General features: G+C 43.9%; 1 protein-coding gene and 1 long non-coding RNA gene across 2 annotated transcripts in view; one reads left to right on the top strand and one right to left on the bottom strand.

Annotated features, from left to right (window-relative positions):
• obscna (obscurin, cytoskeletal calmodulin and titin-interacting RhoGEF a) overlaps positions 1-15,834 on the bottom strand; it is an 81,099-nt gene that overhangs the window by 3,004 nt on the left and 62,261 nt on the right. The window contains exons 70-79 of the mRNA XM_078790352.1: positions 14,058-15,765; positions 13,874-13,981; positions 13,686-13,808; positions 10,672-10,839; positions 10,494-10,599; positions 10,180-10,419; positions 1,189-1,412; positions 1,088-1,102; positions 798-894; positions 570-719 (exon numbers count right to left, since the gene is read on the bottom strand). Of these exons, the coding sequence (XP_078646478.1) occupies positions 570-719; positions 798-894; positions 1,088-1,102; positions 1,189-1,412; positions 10,180-10,419; positions 10,494-10,599; positions 10,672-10,839; positions 13,686-13,808; positions 13,874-13,981; positions 14,058-15,765 (2,939 nt within the window). The remainder of the gene's footprint in view (positions 1-569; positions 720-797; positions 895-1,087; positions 1,103-1,188; positions 1,413-10,179; positions 10,420-10,493; positions 10,600-10,671; positions 10,840-13,685; positions 13,809-13,873; positions 13,982-14,057; positions 15,766-15,834) is intronic.
• Positions 5,620-9,113, top strand: LOC144898372 (uncharacterized). Its single transcript, XR_013627305.1, has 2 exons — positions 5,620-7,587; positions 7,654-9,113. It is a non-coding gene; the product is annotated as an uncharacterized LOC144898372 (long non-coding RNA).

Below are 15,834 nucleotides of genomic sequence, written 5' to 3'. Positions count from 1 at the left end.
AGCGAGGGGGGGCACACATGAGCAAGCGGAGGGGGCATGCAGGCGAGCAGCATGGCACCCCACCGCGCCGGCCGACACCCGCCGGGCTGCTCACCCCCGGAGAGGAAGTGCCACAGCTCCAAGCCACAGGGAGGCTAAGCACCAGAGCTGAGGAGTCAAGACCAGCGCTAGGCCACCAACGGACCTCACCATCTAACGGGAGGCCCGACTTCACCCCTCGCTATGGAAATATTCAAAAAATGTAAATCCAGGCAGTGTTTGGAACATTTACGGTAATCCATCTGGCTCAAAGAGACTGGAAGCGGGTTCTTCGCTGAGGTCACCACATTGCCAGACACCAAAGGCAATGGAGTGATGGAGCGATGGGGCGATGGGGCAATGGGGCGATGGGGCGATGGAGCGATGGAGCGATGGAGCGATGGAGCGATGGGGCGATGGAGCGATGGGGCGATGGGGCGATGGGGCGATGGAGCGATGGAGCGATGGAGCGATGGAGCGATGGAGCGATGGAGCGATGGATCCAGGTATTCCAGGTGCATGCAAGCAGTAACTCTTCAGCAGAGGCTCACCAGGATTTGTTGTTCAGGCTGCTCTTCATCAAGGTCAAGGCTCCTTCGGACAAACCCGGGTAACAGCGTCCAAACTGGATCTTCCCTTTCCTGATGTTCCTGTCCTGCTCCCAGCCCCGTTCTGCATGAAATGGACTGTCGGCGCTCAACCTTGAAAAGCAAACACGATAGAACTTCGGTGCCAGGAAGTAGAAGAAGAACATCGATACAGATGAACTCAGTCCTTACATAATGAACAGGAGAACACCGATGGCCCAAACGTCGGTCTCGGGCCCGACGCCTTGGCCCTCCAGGATCTCCGGAGCTTTAGGAAGGACAATATAAACTGACAAACAGACAAGACACACCACGTGGTTCATAAAATGCTGGGCTTTTATCGCTACTGTCACTCACATGCTCGTCTTTCAGGCTTTTAGAAAAAGGTAAGAAAATGTTGTGCTTATGGATGTTAGGGTCAGCTGAGGTTATTCCCATCCATCCATCCATCCATCCATCATCCTCCCGTAAAGAACGCGTACCTTTGCTGCGGTGCTCTGTTGAAAGCCATGACAGTCAAAGGTTGAGTTATTAAGACGACAGAGCACACACAAAGAAAAGCGAGCGAGCTTTCGTCAGTCACCTTTGCTCTCCGACAGGCCCTGAAGGTGCTCCACGTGGAGGGGCTGACCGGGCATGAAGGACTGAGCCGAGCCAAAGTCCACGATCTTCAGGTGGTTGCCGTCGTCCACCAGCATGTTGTCCGACTTGAGGTCCAAGTGGACCACTCGCCTGCCGTGAAGGTAGTCCACCGCGCTCAGGATCTGCCCCAGCAGCTCAGCGACGTGGGCCTCCGAGTACACATCCCTGCCGAACACAATCATTATCAATATATATATATATTGATAATCAGAGAACATAATCAGAGAAAATATGTCATCTCAGTAAAGGAGCAGAACTGTTGGTGAACAGGAAGTGACGTCGGGCTTGTTGTGAGATACGTCTGTAACAGTAAGCTATGCTATTATTAGAACTGTTATGATCATTTCAACCATAAAAGCCTCGAGTTCAAGTCTGATGTTCGGAGGTCGTCTCATCGATCGATTACTGACACTGAATGACCGACACGTTTAACCGCAGGGGTGTCCCAACTAATGGCTCCGGCTTGTTTTTCATTTGGAAATTTTTCATTTTCACATTCTGGAAATGTCATTAAACACAAAAAAGCAACAGCAATCATGGAAAAAATGGCAGTGTTGCTGATACACTTTGTCACTTAAACACAAAGTTCAAATACATTTAACTCTTATTACTAGATCGTGTGTAAAAAAAAGCCTACGTGTACGGGCAGACCGTTTATGTCAGGGTGTACGTTGACTGCATAGGTGTTACTTGACCTTCAATGTGTGACCTGTATGTAGCAACTGCGGTTGGTACATGGATATTCTTGAAAACAATGTTTAATAACTGTATATGTCTATGCAGCGGAAAGTGTCCACTTAATCTAAATTCCTGTTCAGTGCAAAGTAAGCTTCTAAAATGAAAGCATGGCAGTGTTGACCGGAATTCCACCACAAAGTGCATCCATTCTGCACCCTAGGCCAGTGATTTTGAACCACTGTGCCGCGGCACCCTAGTGTACCGTGAGGAATTATCCAATATCACTTTTTATAATTAACTGTTGGAAGAATTGTACATAAAGTTATTCTATTTTTACTATATTCTTATGACCTAGGTTTCTCATGACCTACAAACATTTTGTAACACTCACATAACAAAGTAAGATTAACGCTGTACATGTGCTTGATATCACTCACATAACAATGTAAGATTAATGCTGTGACGCCTGCACTCGTGAGTACATCGTGATTAAGGGAAGACAGAACATCCCTCAGCAGATAGTTTTTAACACCCTCAGGGGACACAGGCACGGGTCAGAAGTAGATGACCTCAAAGGGTATGTGTGTATCACCAGAGAATCACATGTCAAGGATGAAGATTGTTCACACATTATGGATAACATGTTGTACAAAGAAACTGGTTTCAACTGGAATAATTAAACCCCCCTTCCCTCAGAAAACTGATTGTAACCAGGGCCTTCCTTCAATAAAAAGGCAAGAGGGCAGGAACTGCTTCAGAGTGAGGTGGCGAATTGTTACTGAACGGTTCCTGATCACTCTCCTTGCAAGTAAAAAGAAACTCATCTCTCTGTGTCTTCTTTTGTACAGGCAGTGTTTTTTACAAGTGTCGGGGTTTTAAACCTGACATTTTATTGGTCCTTCGAGCCGGATTCCAAGACACCTGACGATCCCAGCGGGCAAGCGAGATCCAGGCAAGACTGTGGCCACAGCATCAAGACCCTTTCCGGGACTGGTCCCTCTCTTGCGGGCTGGGATCGGAAGGTTGAAGGAAATCCAGAGACGCAGAGACTGTGAGTACAAATTTTGTTTAAAAGGAATGAATGTAAGAAAAGTAAAATAGAAGACAAACCCTGCAGGTTAGAAGAAGAAGAAGAGTAAAATAGAAGAAGAAGAAGAGAAAAAATAAAAACGCGAAGTACAAACCCTGACAATACTAGACTCTATCAGGTCAGACAGTTAAATTCCGTGGAGGGTAGACTCCCCTAGTTGAAACAGACTAGTTAAACTCTACAGGATGCCGGAGTCCTCTGGGGTGGAAAAATAAAAACGCGCGAAGTGTGAATGTGGAAAAAAAAGTAAAATAACAAACCCTGACAATTCTAGGCTCTATCAGGTCCGACAGTTAAATTCCGTAGGTGGAGTAGACGCCCCTAGTTGAAACAGACTAGTTAAACTCTACATAGGATATGCGGAGTCCTCTGGGCTGGAAAATAACGCGCGCAAAGTGTGAATGTGAATGTATGAATGAAAATACAATTACCACTAGGTAACTGTGTTTTATACCAAACCAACAAGAAGCAAATGGTGAGCCTTTGTGGATGCTTGTAGGCAAGAAAATTCCACCTGAAAAGGTTGAAGAGAATTTTACCACAAAAGGTTGTTGATCACCATCTTGTTGAAGATAACCCCAGTGTTAGAACACGACAGGTGTTAAGAACCACTGGGTCCAAATTTAGTTCAAAAGGGGGAAGGGACAAAGTAAAGAAAAACAAAAAGTCCTTGAAGAACTTCCGTGCAAGGACTGGAAGGTAGTTGAAAAAGAGGATAGTCTAGCAGTAGACCCCCTATATTATTGGATAAAACAGCACAAATTCAACGGAAAATTATCTACGGCATGTATTAGGGAGTTACAACAAAACATAAAAAAGAAATTTTACTTAACGAGAAGAAAATGAAAAAAGAAGGCTATGAGCAGACACAAGTCTGGATGAAAATAGCAGGACAACGAGAGGAAGGTGAAAGAAGGGCAAGGCAGGAAAGAGAAGAAAAGAAAAAGCAGGAGAAGGAGAGACAGCAGAAAGAAAAAGAAAATGAACAAAAAGAAAAGGAAAGTAAAGAAAAACCCGTAATGTTTCACAGGAAGGAAGATAATGAATATTCAGGTCCTTACAACGTGTTGAGGCAACAATTGGAACAGCCAGTGGGAGCATCAGCACCAAATGAAGAATTAGGAGGGCAACCCCTGCAGTGTACACCTCAAATGACAGACGTAGGATTAGCGAAAGGAGCAGCACCTGTCATAATTAGACCCAAAACAGAGCATCGTCCCAGGATAAAACAATACCCTCTAAAATCAGATGCAATGGCAGGAATAGAGCCAGTGATTGAAGATCTAAAGAAGACAGGTGTACTAATAAAATGTGCTGACTCCCCAGTAAACATACCAATATTTCCTGTGAAAAAGGCACCTCCATCAACAGGGTGGAGGATGGTTCAGGACTTAATAGCAGTAAACAACGCAGTAATCCAAAGATCTCCGCGTGTTGCAGATCCACACACGCTGCTGAATTCGCTAAATCCAAAAGCTATATTCAGCACGACTAGGCTTGTCTTAACAAATACAACCAGAACCAATTGATGAACCAGTAGTATAATTACAAGTACACCAAATAAAACAAAAAAGTAATGAAGGAATAAAACCAGCAATAGAAGATTTGTTAAAAACTTAAGTCTTAGTAGAATGCAATAACCCACCATGTAACATCCCTATTTTCCCAGTGAGAAAAGTGCCACTCTCTGTGGGATGGAGAATGATATAGGACAAGTTGTAAATCAAGCTGTGGTGGCGAGAGCACCTTGTATGCCTGACCCACACACATGGTTAAATTCTTTACCAACAGATGTCACATGGTTCACCGTAGTAGACATCTGGCATTCTTCTCCATTCCAATAGAGAAAGGAAGTTCAGGTTCGCATTTACATTTGCAGAAAAGAGAAAAAAAAATAAACAAATACATAAATAAATAATATATATATACATATACACGCTTACCACAAGAATATTGTGAACGCCCGACAATTTATTCACAAGCAATGATGGCCAGTATGTCCACGTTTGAACCCCCAAATGGAAGCCAGAAATTATTATATGTAGATGACATCCCTCCTGTAGGAAGTCATGTGAAGAAGACACAATAGCCTTATTGCACCATTTAGCGAAAGAGGGCCATAAAGTGAGTAAAGGCAAACTACAATTTTGTAAGCAATCAGTGAAGTATTTAGGCCATCAGTTGACAGGACAAGGGCGAACCATTCTAACAGATAGAAAACAAGCAATCTTAAATGAAGCTAAACCACATTTAACACTTGAGCGATGCACCACGCTCAACCCAGCTACCCTTCTACCATTCCCTGAGGAAGGCCAACCACATGATTGTTATGAGCTAACAACACAAACTGCAAAGTATAGACCAGACTTATTAGATCAGACACTAACAAAAAAAGGGGTGATTTTATAGATGGTTCCTCAAAGAAAAATTATTTGGGAAAAACAATAACAGGCTATGCAGTCATAGCGCTTACAGAAGCATGCAAATTAATGAAAGGTCAAAAGGTGACAATTTATACTGATAGCCAATATGATTATTGAACAGTACATATCTTTGCACAATATTGGCAAAACAGAGGTATGATAACATCAACAGGAAAACCAGTAACTCATGCATGATTATTAACAACTTTACTAGAAGCAGTGCAATTGCCAAAACAAATTGCTGTATGTAAATGCACGGCACATACTAATAATACGGATCCAATATCTTTAGGAAATATGTTCGCTGATAAAATGGTAAAACAAGCGACACTAAAGGAACTGAACCTTCTTAACACAGAAAAAATTACAAGTACACTTTGAGATCCTGGCAGACATGCAACAACAGAGTCCAAAGCAAGAAATTGACCACTGGCTAAGGAATAAAGCAATCCTGGACAAAAATGTTAATATGTCGACAGATAATAAAACAATCTTGCCAAAAAATTGCATAAGTGGGACGCTATTTTGAGCCATGGTTTTACACATGTCTCAACAGGAGGGATATGTGCTGTGGCACGGTGGCACAATAGTGTGCTATTAACACCCACTTTACTACGTAGGGATTGAATTCTTATTCAAAAAAGAAAATTTTTGTAGAGCATGTTTAGCGTGTGCAAAACACAATGCCCAGGGCAGCTTGCGACCTCGGCGTGGCCAATTTCAAAGAACCACAATACTTATTTCAAGAAATACACATGGACTTCATTGAACTCAACAACAGTGAAGGGAAAAAATTCTGTTTAGTGATAATAGACTCATTTTCAAAATGGATAGAACTGTTTCCTACAAAACATCCAGATGCACTAACACTAGCTAAAGCTCTATGCAAAGACATAATTCCACGCTATGGTATTCCAGAAAAAATTTACAGTGATAAACTATGACTAAATTATCCATCTCCATCTTAGTATTTACCCTAACTATACCTGTTTGCGTGATGATAATAGCATTGTGGTATCTGCTGTAGATTTGTAGCTCCTCAACAACCTTCAGAGGAAGTCCGGCTACAAAGGGGGCTGTAATTCTAGTTTGCAGTCGTCTCAAACCGGTGAAGATTGTCCACAACTCTGTTGCGTTATTAGGAGGGGTTGCAAGCCTGCTGGTAAGATGATCACTCAGACGCATAAAAATAAAAAAATAAAAAATAAAAATAATTAATTAGCAGCAGTAGGAGGACTGATCGGAGCAATAATAGTGATGTCACTGCCACTATGGAAAAAATAAAAATAAAAAAAATCTTAACATGCAGAAAAGAAGGGTGGGGACCCTTAAAACACCTTGGATAATTAGGTGGGCATACAACAACTCCAGATGTATGACCATAGCCCCAAATTCGACTACCGAACTCCAAATACCCATATCATCATTGAAAGGATTTACAAACAGACGTCAGGTGTCAGGGGAGACATATGCTAGTTATTGGTGATATGTTACTGGACACGTGTTAGATTTAAGTTGGGACACATTGATTACCACCCAGGAAGGTGATTACTGGGCACCCGGTACCACATTAGAAGCCAGGCATTTCCATAATAAAATTATGTTAAAGAAACATGGGGCCATATTAAGTATGACATTTGCTTTTAGCTCAGCTAAACTCAACCCATATGACCGACCATTGGGCACTACTTTAAATACCCCGTGTTGGGGTTTCCTTTTATGGGCCTACTCTTCTGGGGTAGATCCCTACTTTCCTATAATTATTTGTGAAAATCAAACCATGACCCCTGTTGAACTGCCAATCACAAATAACTACACTACTGGAGTTAAAATAGCCGTAATTCGAAATACAGATGATTGGTTTCATGCCACTACGGGCATTTCACAACAAAGTAATAACTGGCTGCTGCTAGTGGAACAGGCAGCAAAAATGTCAAATCAAGGAGATTGTGTAGTATGTATAGGAGCCAGACCACTGTTACAAGTAGTGCCTTCAACTATGGGAATAGATTGTTTGATCGAAGTAATGAATAAAACCATTGCATAAGAAAGAAGAAGAAAAAAAAAAAAAATAAATAAATTGTTCACAATGGGATAAGGTCTATCCTCTTACTTCCACTGAAAAACAAAAACAGTATTTTCTAAAAAGGTAGCTATAGGAAACTTCTCTTGCATAAACAGAACAGGTGTTGGAATCAAATTAGGAAAATTGAAGGTAGCTGTAGGAAATTTCTCATGCATAAACGGAACAGGTGTTGGAATCAAATTAGGAAGATTGAATGATACAGAGTGTCAATCAATAGAGATGGCAGACATAACATTCAAACCCAGAATCAAAGAGATCAGTGTCAGGGTGGGATAAAAATGATCCCACCTACATAGACAGTATTGGAGTTCCGAGAGGAGTCCCTGATGAATACAAATTAGTCAACCAGATAGCAGCAGGTTTCGAATCATCAATTTGCTGGTGGTGCACAATTAACAAAAATGTAGACAAATCAACTACATCCACTATAACGTGCAGAAATTAGGAAACAACACTGAAAGAGGGTTCTCCGCCATCCATGAACAACTGTCAGCTACCTCCCTCATGGCTTTCCAAAACAGAATTGCTGTTGACATGCTCCTGGCGGAGAAGGGCGGAGTATGTGCCATTTTTGGTGATCAGTGCGGCACGTTCATTCCGAACAACACGGCAGCGGACGGGAGTCTCACCAAGGCCTTAGAAGGTCTAAGGTCCCTTAACAGCAAGATGAAAGACCATTCTGGAGTTGACACGTCAATGTGGGATGGTTTTGGAGACGTATTTGGCAAATATAAACAACTGATAATGTCAGTTTTAATGTTAATCGCTGTATTTGCAGCTATTCTCACCTTATGTGGATGTTGTTGCATTCCCTGCATTAGAGTTTTTGTGCACCAGGCTAATCACCACTGCTATCCAACCAATTAAGCAAGAGGTGTCAGAAATATATGCGCTCCTTACTCCAAAAGGGGAGCCCCAAGAAGACAGCGACAATGAAGACACCGAAACTGAAGAGATAAATGATGAAACATCATGGCATTTTTCGGACTTGCCAGGACTGAAAATCTAAAAAGAAGAGGTCAATGGAGGATGGGAGAATATAGTGCAAAATGAATAAACAGGAGGGAAATGTTGGAAGAATTGTACATAAAGTTATTCTATTTTTACTATATTCTTATGACCTAGGTTTCTCATGACCTACAAACATTTTGTAACACTCACATAACAAAGTAAGATTAACGCTGTACATGTGCTTGATATCACTCACATAACAATGTAAGATTAATGCTGTGACGCCTGCACTCGTGAGTACATCGTGATTAAGGGAAGACAGAACATCCCTCAGCAGATAGTTTTTAACACCCTCAGGGGACACAGGCACGGGTCAGAAGTAGATGACCTCAAAGGGTATGTGTGTATCACCAGAGAATCACATGTCAAGGATGAAGATTGTTCACACATTATGGATAACATGTTGTACAAAGAAACTGGTTTCAACTGGAATAATTAAACCCCCCTTCCCTCAGAAAACTGATTGTAACCAGGGCCTTCCTTCAATAAAAAGGCAAGAGGGCAGGAACTGCTTCAGAGTGAGGTGGCGAATTGTTACTGAACGGTTCCTGATCACTCTCCTTGCAAGTAAAAAGAAACTCATCTCTCTGTGTCTTCTTTTGTACAGGCAGTGTTTTTTACAAGTGTCGGGGTTTTAAACCTGACATTAACATTTATTAATCATCATTTGCAAATATTATGTCAATAGCCATTATGTCAATAGTATACATGGACCCAAATATTCCAATTCCCTTTGGTTTATTTGCTCAAACGGAAAGAATTGAACAGGGATGGAATATTCCTTTTAACCAATCCGATTGAGGTATCTTGTACCCGCTCAAACGGAAAGTTGTCAGGGTGCCTTCTTCTTCCTGGTGTTTTTCTTCTTCTGTTGAAAGCAGCTTTCGTGTGCATTAGCGCCATTTGTGGAACAGAATCTAAACCCTTCTATACTTTATTCACAAGTCCTTTTTTAGTAAAAAAAGAAAATATATATCTATATAAAACATGTCCTGAGTTTAATAATAAAATATTAGCAAGATTGAATTTGATCTTTTCCTGTTTAAATTGATCCCGGGTGCGTTCTTTCAGCGCATGCTCAGATATGACGTAACACGCAGATCCAGACGTTCTTCACTTTTAAAAATGGAGGCCAGCAATCGGCACTGGACTAAGCAAAGTTTGTTTTTCATTCAAACTAAATTCCAAGACTGGACAGACGAAAAACTGGCAATACGGAGTTATTCCAACAAGTGAAAGAAAAACTCGGGGAAGCCGGTATCACGTGATGTTGATGTTTACGTTTTACTGGGCATGCCCTATTGACTAATCTGGTTGATTTTCACGCACGTAGACAAGAGATTGGAATATTCCTTTCCATGGATACCATTGTTTCCCGAAAGGTGATTGGGAAAGAGAAAAAGTGGTGATGTAAAAACGTGGCTACTGTGGAGTGTCTGTGGTGTAAAGACTGGCAGAGCAATGTAATATTGGTCCGTGTGGCAACACCTACCTTGTTCCTCCCATAGACTTATTGATGCACGTGTGAGGTCGTGGTGACATTTTGGAACATTTTTGGTTAGTGGTGTGCCACAAGATTTTTACAATGTAAAAAACGTGCCGTGGCTATTTTAAGCTAGGTTAAGTTTTCAAGCCGTATTTGACCTTGCAGCGAGACTGTAGAGCAGCTCTTTGCCAGGACACAGCTCCTCCACCAGGACCAGGTAAGCGGAGGTGATGTAGGCCGTGTGCAGCTGCACCAGGTGGGCGTGGTGAAGCCGCCTCAGCAGCTGATATTCCCTCAGGACCAGCGGCCTCTGCTCCGCTCGGTAAGGAGTGATCTTGGCGGCAAACACTTGGCTGGTCTCTGCGTCCCGACACAAGGTGACGACGCTGAAGCGACCCCTGAGGTGAAAGGAAATGAGGAAGCAGGAGGTTTAGCACCAGCTGGAAAACGTTCGGCTTCATAGGAATCCCACCTGTTGATCTCTGAGAGGAAGTTGTAACTCCTCTGTGCTGCTTGGTTTTCTGGGCCGCTGATCGTCGATGCCTGGCACTCGGTCTTGATGAGGGGAATGTGTGCATCTGCACAAGGTCATAACAGAGTCACGTTAATCCATAGCAAGGCTTTATGATGGCCATCCAAGTCACCCTCACCTTCTGGGTGGGTTGCCATGACAACGGGAGCTGAGGCATCACTGAACGGTCCCGCTCCGGTCTTGGTGATGCAGCCCACCCTGAAGACGTATGACGCTCCTGTGGGTAATTCCTTTGCCACGTAGCTGCTGTCTGTCACGTCCTCGGACAGGACTGTCCAATCTCCACCTGCGGAGGAACACAACCCTTAAGACTCACCGTGAGAGTCACATGACTCAAAGTATAGACTGTGTGTGGATTGTAGGGGTCTAGCGGTATGCCATTATAGGACAGTTCCATCACAAGTTTTGTGCATTAAAATATGCTAAAACCGACTCAGTTTAGGTCAGTATATAGGGTTGTTATTTCATATCTATAGGGCTCTAACAATGTTTACAAAGTGTATTTAGAAGATCGGAAACAGGTTTTCTATGCTACATAAATGTTGCATTCATAAATAAGGAATCCCACTTCACTTATTGTGGTCGGGTCTGGAACTAATTAACCACAAAGGGATTACGCTAGAGCAGGGGTCTCAAACAGGCGGCCCGCGGGCCAAATGTGGCCCGCAGGACACTAGTTTGAGGCCCCCGCCTTGATATGAAAGTTTAATGTTAGTGCAGCCCGCGCAAGTTTGATATGGATGCTGTATGGTATCATGTGCCCAGAAAAAATTATTACGTTTGATTCATGTTCATGTTAAAGGTTAAATAACTGTTAATAGTTATCCTCCCTATCCGTGTGGAAGTGGTAAGTTTTTGGCTATTTAAGTTTAAAGGAAATAACTTGGAGGCTACAGTTTAGGTCGCTAGCTCTCTAGTTTGCGAGTTAGCATGTGTCTCAAGACCCTGCATTTACGCAATATGTTGTAAATAAAAAGAGTATAAATGTGACTATAGTCGTGTTTTGTCATGTCTACAGGGCTCTAATAATGCTTTGTTCATTTTAATCTGAAAAAAATAATTTGTCCACCCACCAACTATATGTGGTTTCTTGAGTTTTTATTATTTGCTGTTTTATTATTATTATTATATTTATTTATTACTGATTGATTTTCTTTATTCTTGATTTGTTTATTTGTCATCTTATTTTGTGCAGTAAAATAAAAATTAGGGTATTTGAGAACAGTGGGGGGCATCCGGAACATAACGTGCTCAAGCTACCAGGATGCGGCTGAAAAGATCCAATGTGGCGACTCTGTGATCAGGAAAAAAGAAGCACAAAGAAAGAAACAAAAAATCATACAGTGAAGAAAATAAGTATTTGAACACCCTGCTATTTTGCTATTTCTCCCACTTAGAAATCATGGAGGGGTCTGAAATTTTCATCGTAGGTGCATGTCCACTGTGAGAGAGATAAACTAAAAAGAAAAATCCAGAAATCACAATGCATGATTTTTTAACAATTTATTTGTGTGATACAGCTGCAAATAAGTATTTGAACACCTGTGTATCATCTAGAATTCTGACCCTGAAAGACCTGTTAGTCTGCCCATTAGAAGTCCACCTGCACTCCATGTATCATCCTGAATCAGATGCACCTGTTTGAGGTCGTTAGCTGCATAAAGACACCTGTCCACCCCATACAATCAGTAAGACTTTAACTTGTAACATGGCGAAGACCAAAGAGCTGTCCAAAGACACCAGAGACAAAATTGTACACCTCCACAAGGCTGGAAAGGGCTACGGAGCAATTACCAAGCAGCTTGGTGAAAAAAGGTCCACTGTTGGAGCTATCATTAGAAAATGGAAGAAGCTAAACATGACGGTCAATCTCAATCGGAGTGGAGCCCCATGCAAGATATCACCTCGTGGGGTCTCAATGATTCTAAGAAAGGTGAGGAATCAGCCCAGAACTACACGACAGGACTTGGTCAATGACCTGAAAAGAGCTGGGACCACCGTTTCCAAGGTTACTGTAGGTAATACACTAAGACGTCATGATGTGAAATCATGCATGGCACGAAAGGTTCCCCTGCTTAAACCAGCACATGTCAAGGCCCGTCTTAAGTTTGCATATGACCATTTGGATGATACAGAGGAGTCATGGGAGAAAGTTTTATGGTCAGATGAGACCAAAATAGAACTTTTTGGTCATAATTCCAATAAGCGTGTTTGGAGGAAGAAGAATGAAGAGTACAATCCGAAGAACACCATCCCTACTGTGAAGCATGGGGGTGGTAGCATCATGCTTTGGGGGTGTTTTTCTGCACATGGGACAGGACGAGTGCACTGCATTAAAGAGAGGATGACTGGGGCCGTGTATTGTGAGATTTTGGGGAACAACCTCCTTCCCTCTGTCAGAGCATTGAAGATGGGTCGTGGCTGGGTCTTCCAACACGACAACGACCCGAAGCACACAGCCAGGAAAACCAAGGAGTGGCTCCGTAAGAAGCATATCAAGGTTCTAGCATGGCCCAGCCAGTCTCCAGACCTGAACCCAATCGAAAATCTTTGGAGGGAGCTCAAACTCCGTGTTTCTCAGCGACAGCCCAGAAACCTGACTGATCTAGAGAAGATCTGTGTGGAGGAGTGGGCCAAGATCCCTCCTGCAGTGTGTGCAAACCTGGTGAAAAACTACAGGAAACGTTTGACCTCTGTAATAGCAAACAAAGGCTACTGTACCAAATATTAACATTCATTTTCTCAGGTGTTCAAATACTTATTTGCAGCTGTATCACACAAATAAATTGTTAAAAAATCATGCATTGTGATTTCTGGATTTTTCTTTTTAGTTTATCTCTCTCACAGTGGACATGCACCTACGATGAAAATTTCAGACCCCTCCATGATTTCTAAGTGGGAGAAATAGCAAAATAGCAGGGTGTTCAAATACTTATTTTCTTCACTGTAGATTGTAAAAACTGAGTTTTCCTGTGATTCGGTTTTGTAAAACATTTGCACCCAAATTTTGTGCCGGTTTTCATAACAAACTATACCATTTCTGTACTGTAAGGCCAAATGCTTCCCTGTATCTGACGACAAATACATGTACCGTTAAACCCCTACAGTAGTTGATTGGGATGTCAAGCCCACCGTCCATGCAGTACTGAACGCAGTACGTCACAGGATCGCTGGATGGGACAGGTCTCCACACTAGCAATACTCCACCACCGTCTAACTGGAGCACCTCGGCCTTGTTGGGACGTACTAGAAGGTCTAAGCAGCAGAGCAGGAAGAGTTTTTAACGATGGGCAAGAGGCAAACTAAGACTAATTTGATACCTTTGGCTTTTTTGAATGCTGGTATCTTCAAAGAAGGCAAGCGCTTGGAGGTCCTCTTTTTTCCACTTTCAAGACCCTGCTCCCTTCCAGGTACCTTAACTATTGGCCCTGCTGTACAAACAAAAGCTGGACAAATGTACATATGTTTTTGATGAAAGCTATAAATGACATGACAGTCGTTTACCTCCTTGACTCAGATCCTCCTTACTGGAAGACCTTGAAAACAGCTTGGTGAGACTTGAGGCTGAGGCTCTCATCTTCTTTCGGAGCGACATGGTCGGTGTATCCGGCTTCATGATCTCTCCGAGGGTTGGTCCTAACTGTGCGCTCTCCAGCTGGGAGTCGGAATTGCCAGTCCAGGACTGCCTGCGGAAGATCCTGAACAATCCCAGCTTTGGGGACTTTCCTGTGGATGGACTAAGTTCAAGGGCTGGTGCAGATGCGGTTCTCTGGAGGCCTTTTTTCTTATCTTTGGCTCTGGGAGGCCTTTCAGGAACCTGGAGGGAGGAGAGGCTAGGACTCGGACTGGGTGGTAACGAGGTCTGCATGTGACTTATGTTCGGGTTGGATCGTGTTCGGTTGCGGGGTGGCACTTGTGGACAGGGGAATCTCGGTTTGACTTCTTGAAATGAGTGAGGGGATGGTGAAGTCAGTGGTTCCCCTGGATCGTCACTTTCTCCTGATCTGTATCGCCCCCTGAGATCCTCATATGACCCAAGTCTACTGGAGGACTCAGAGCCACCATGCTCCAAAATGAATGAGTCTGTCAAGGAACCCTGGGAGCCAGCGAAGGCCTCGCCCTCGGATTGGTCCTGATCCAACCTCCTGCCTATTCTGTCACCAACAACAAGGGTTACAGGACCAGACACAACACCCGCTGTTTGTGCACCCTGCACAGGAACGAGGGAACCCCTTCTTCTTGTGGGTCGCCGAGGGCTTGGAATGACCAGAAGGTTCTTCCCTCCCACTTCATCATCTGTGAAATCCTCCTTCAGACTTTGACTACCTTCTTCGTCTCCTGGTTTTGAGCGTCTGGGTGAACCAGGGGATCGCCGAGAGTACTCATCGAGAGACCTGCTCCTCCTGTGGGGCGGTGCGTTGGTTTGGGGGAGGACGACGCAGCTGTCAAAGGAAGAGGACTTGTGCATTGTGGGTTGGACGGACCCCCGTCTCTGGCTCCGGTTGGTCTCCATATCATCTTCCACATATTCTATGAGAGGTTCATTGAGGCGTCCTGAAAGGCTCCTGCGGAGTGGCTTGCGGCCTCTCTCCTGCTTTTTGGCCTGGAACTTGTCCCGTAAGGTCATGTGTCTGGCTGACATGGGTGAAAGCTGATGGGAGGTTCTGTAGAACGTACTTCGGATCACGCTGCCACGAGGGATTCGACCTGCATCGCTCCCGGAGCCCTCATCTCCATCGGAAAGGTTGAGGGACGGACTACTGCCCCTGTTGAACCTTCGCTCATTCTGAGGTGTTTGCAGGTATGACACATCTGACGACGCCACAGACTGTCTGCTCACACTGCGCTCCAGCACGCTCCCCCTTCCCCCCAACTCCTCATCCTCCTCCTCCCCAAAGGTCCCTTCTTCCTCCTCATCCAGATCTTGGTGACGTATAGCAAACGGTTCTGGGAGCTGGGCTCTCTCCCTCAAAGGGTCGTAGTCGTCCTCTGTTTCTTCCTCCTCCTCCTCCTCCTCAGTTGGACTGCAGTGCTGGAAGAAGTTCCACGAGTCAGCCTCGTCATACTCGGATGATGAGCCGCTGCTGACGGAGCTGCTGCTGTTCTGCTGGGGTTCCCGGGGTACGGTAGCTGCCGTGTCTCTGAGAGGAGCATCTAGAAGCTCTGGGATTTGTCTCAACGTAAGCACGGAACCAACGCAAGTCAAAGAACGCTGGGGGGGAAGGGAAAAAAGGGAAAAATCTTGGCTGAGACCAGTCCTAGCATTCTTTGAAGGCAAATA

This window comes from Doryrhamphus excisus, linkage group LG4 (genome assembly GCF_037039965.1).
Source record: "Doryrhamphus excisus strain RoL-2023G ecotype Guam linkage group LG4, RoL_Dexc_Guam_v1.1, whole genome shotgun sequence".
NCBI classification, from domain to species: Eukaryota; Metazoa; Chordata; class Actinopteri; order Syngnathiformes; family Syngnathidae; genus Doryrhamphus; species Doryrhamphus excisus.
Note: the sequence above shows the minus strand (reverse complement) of the source record. Positions and strands in the feature narration are given on the sequence as shown.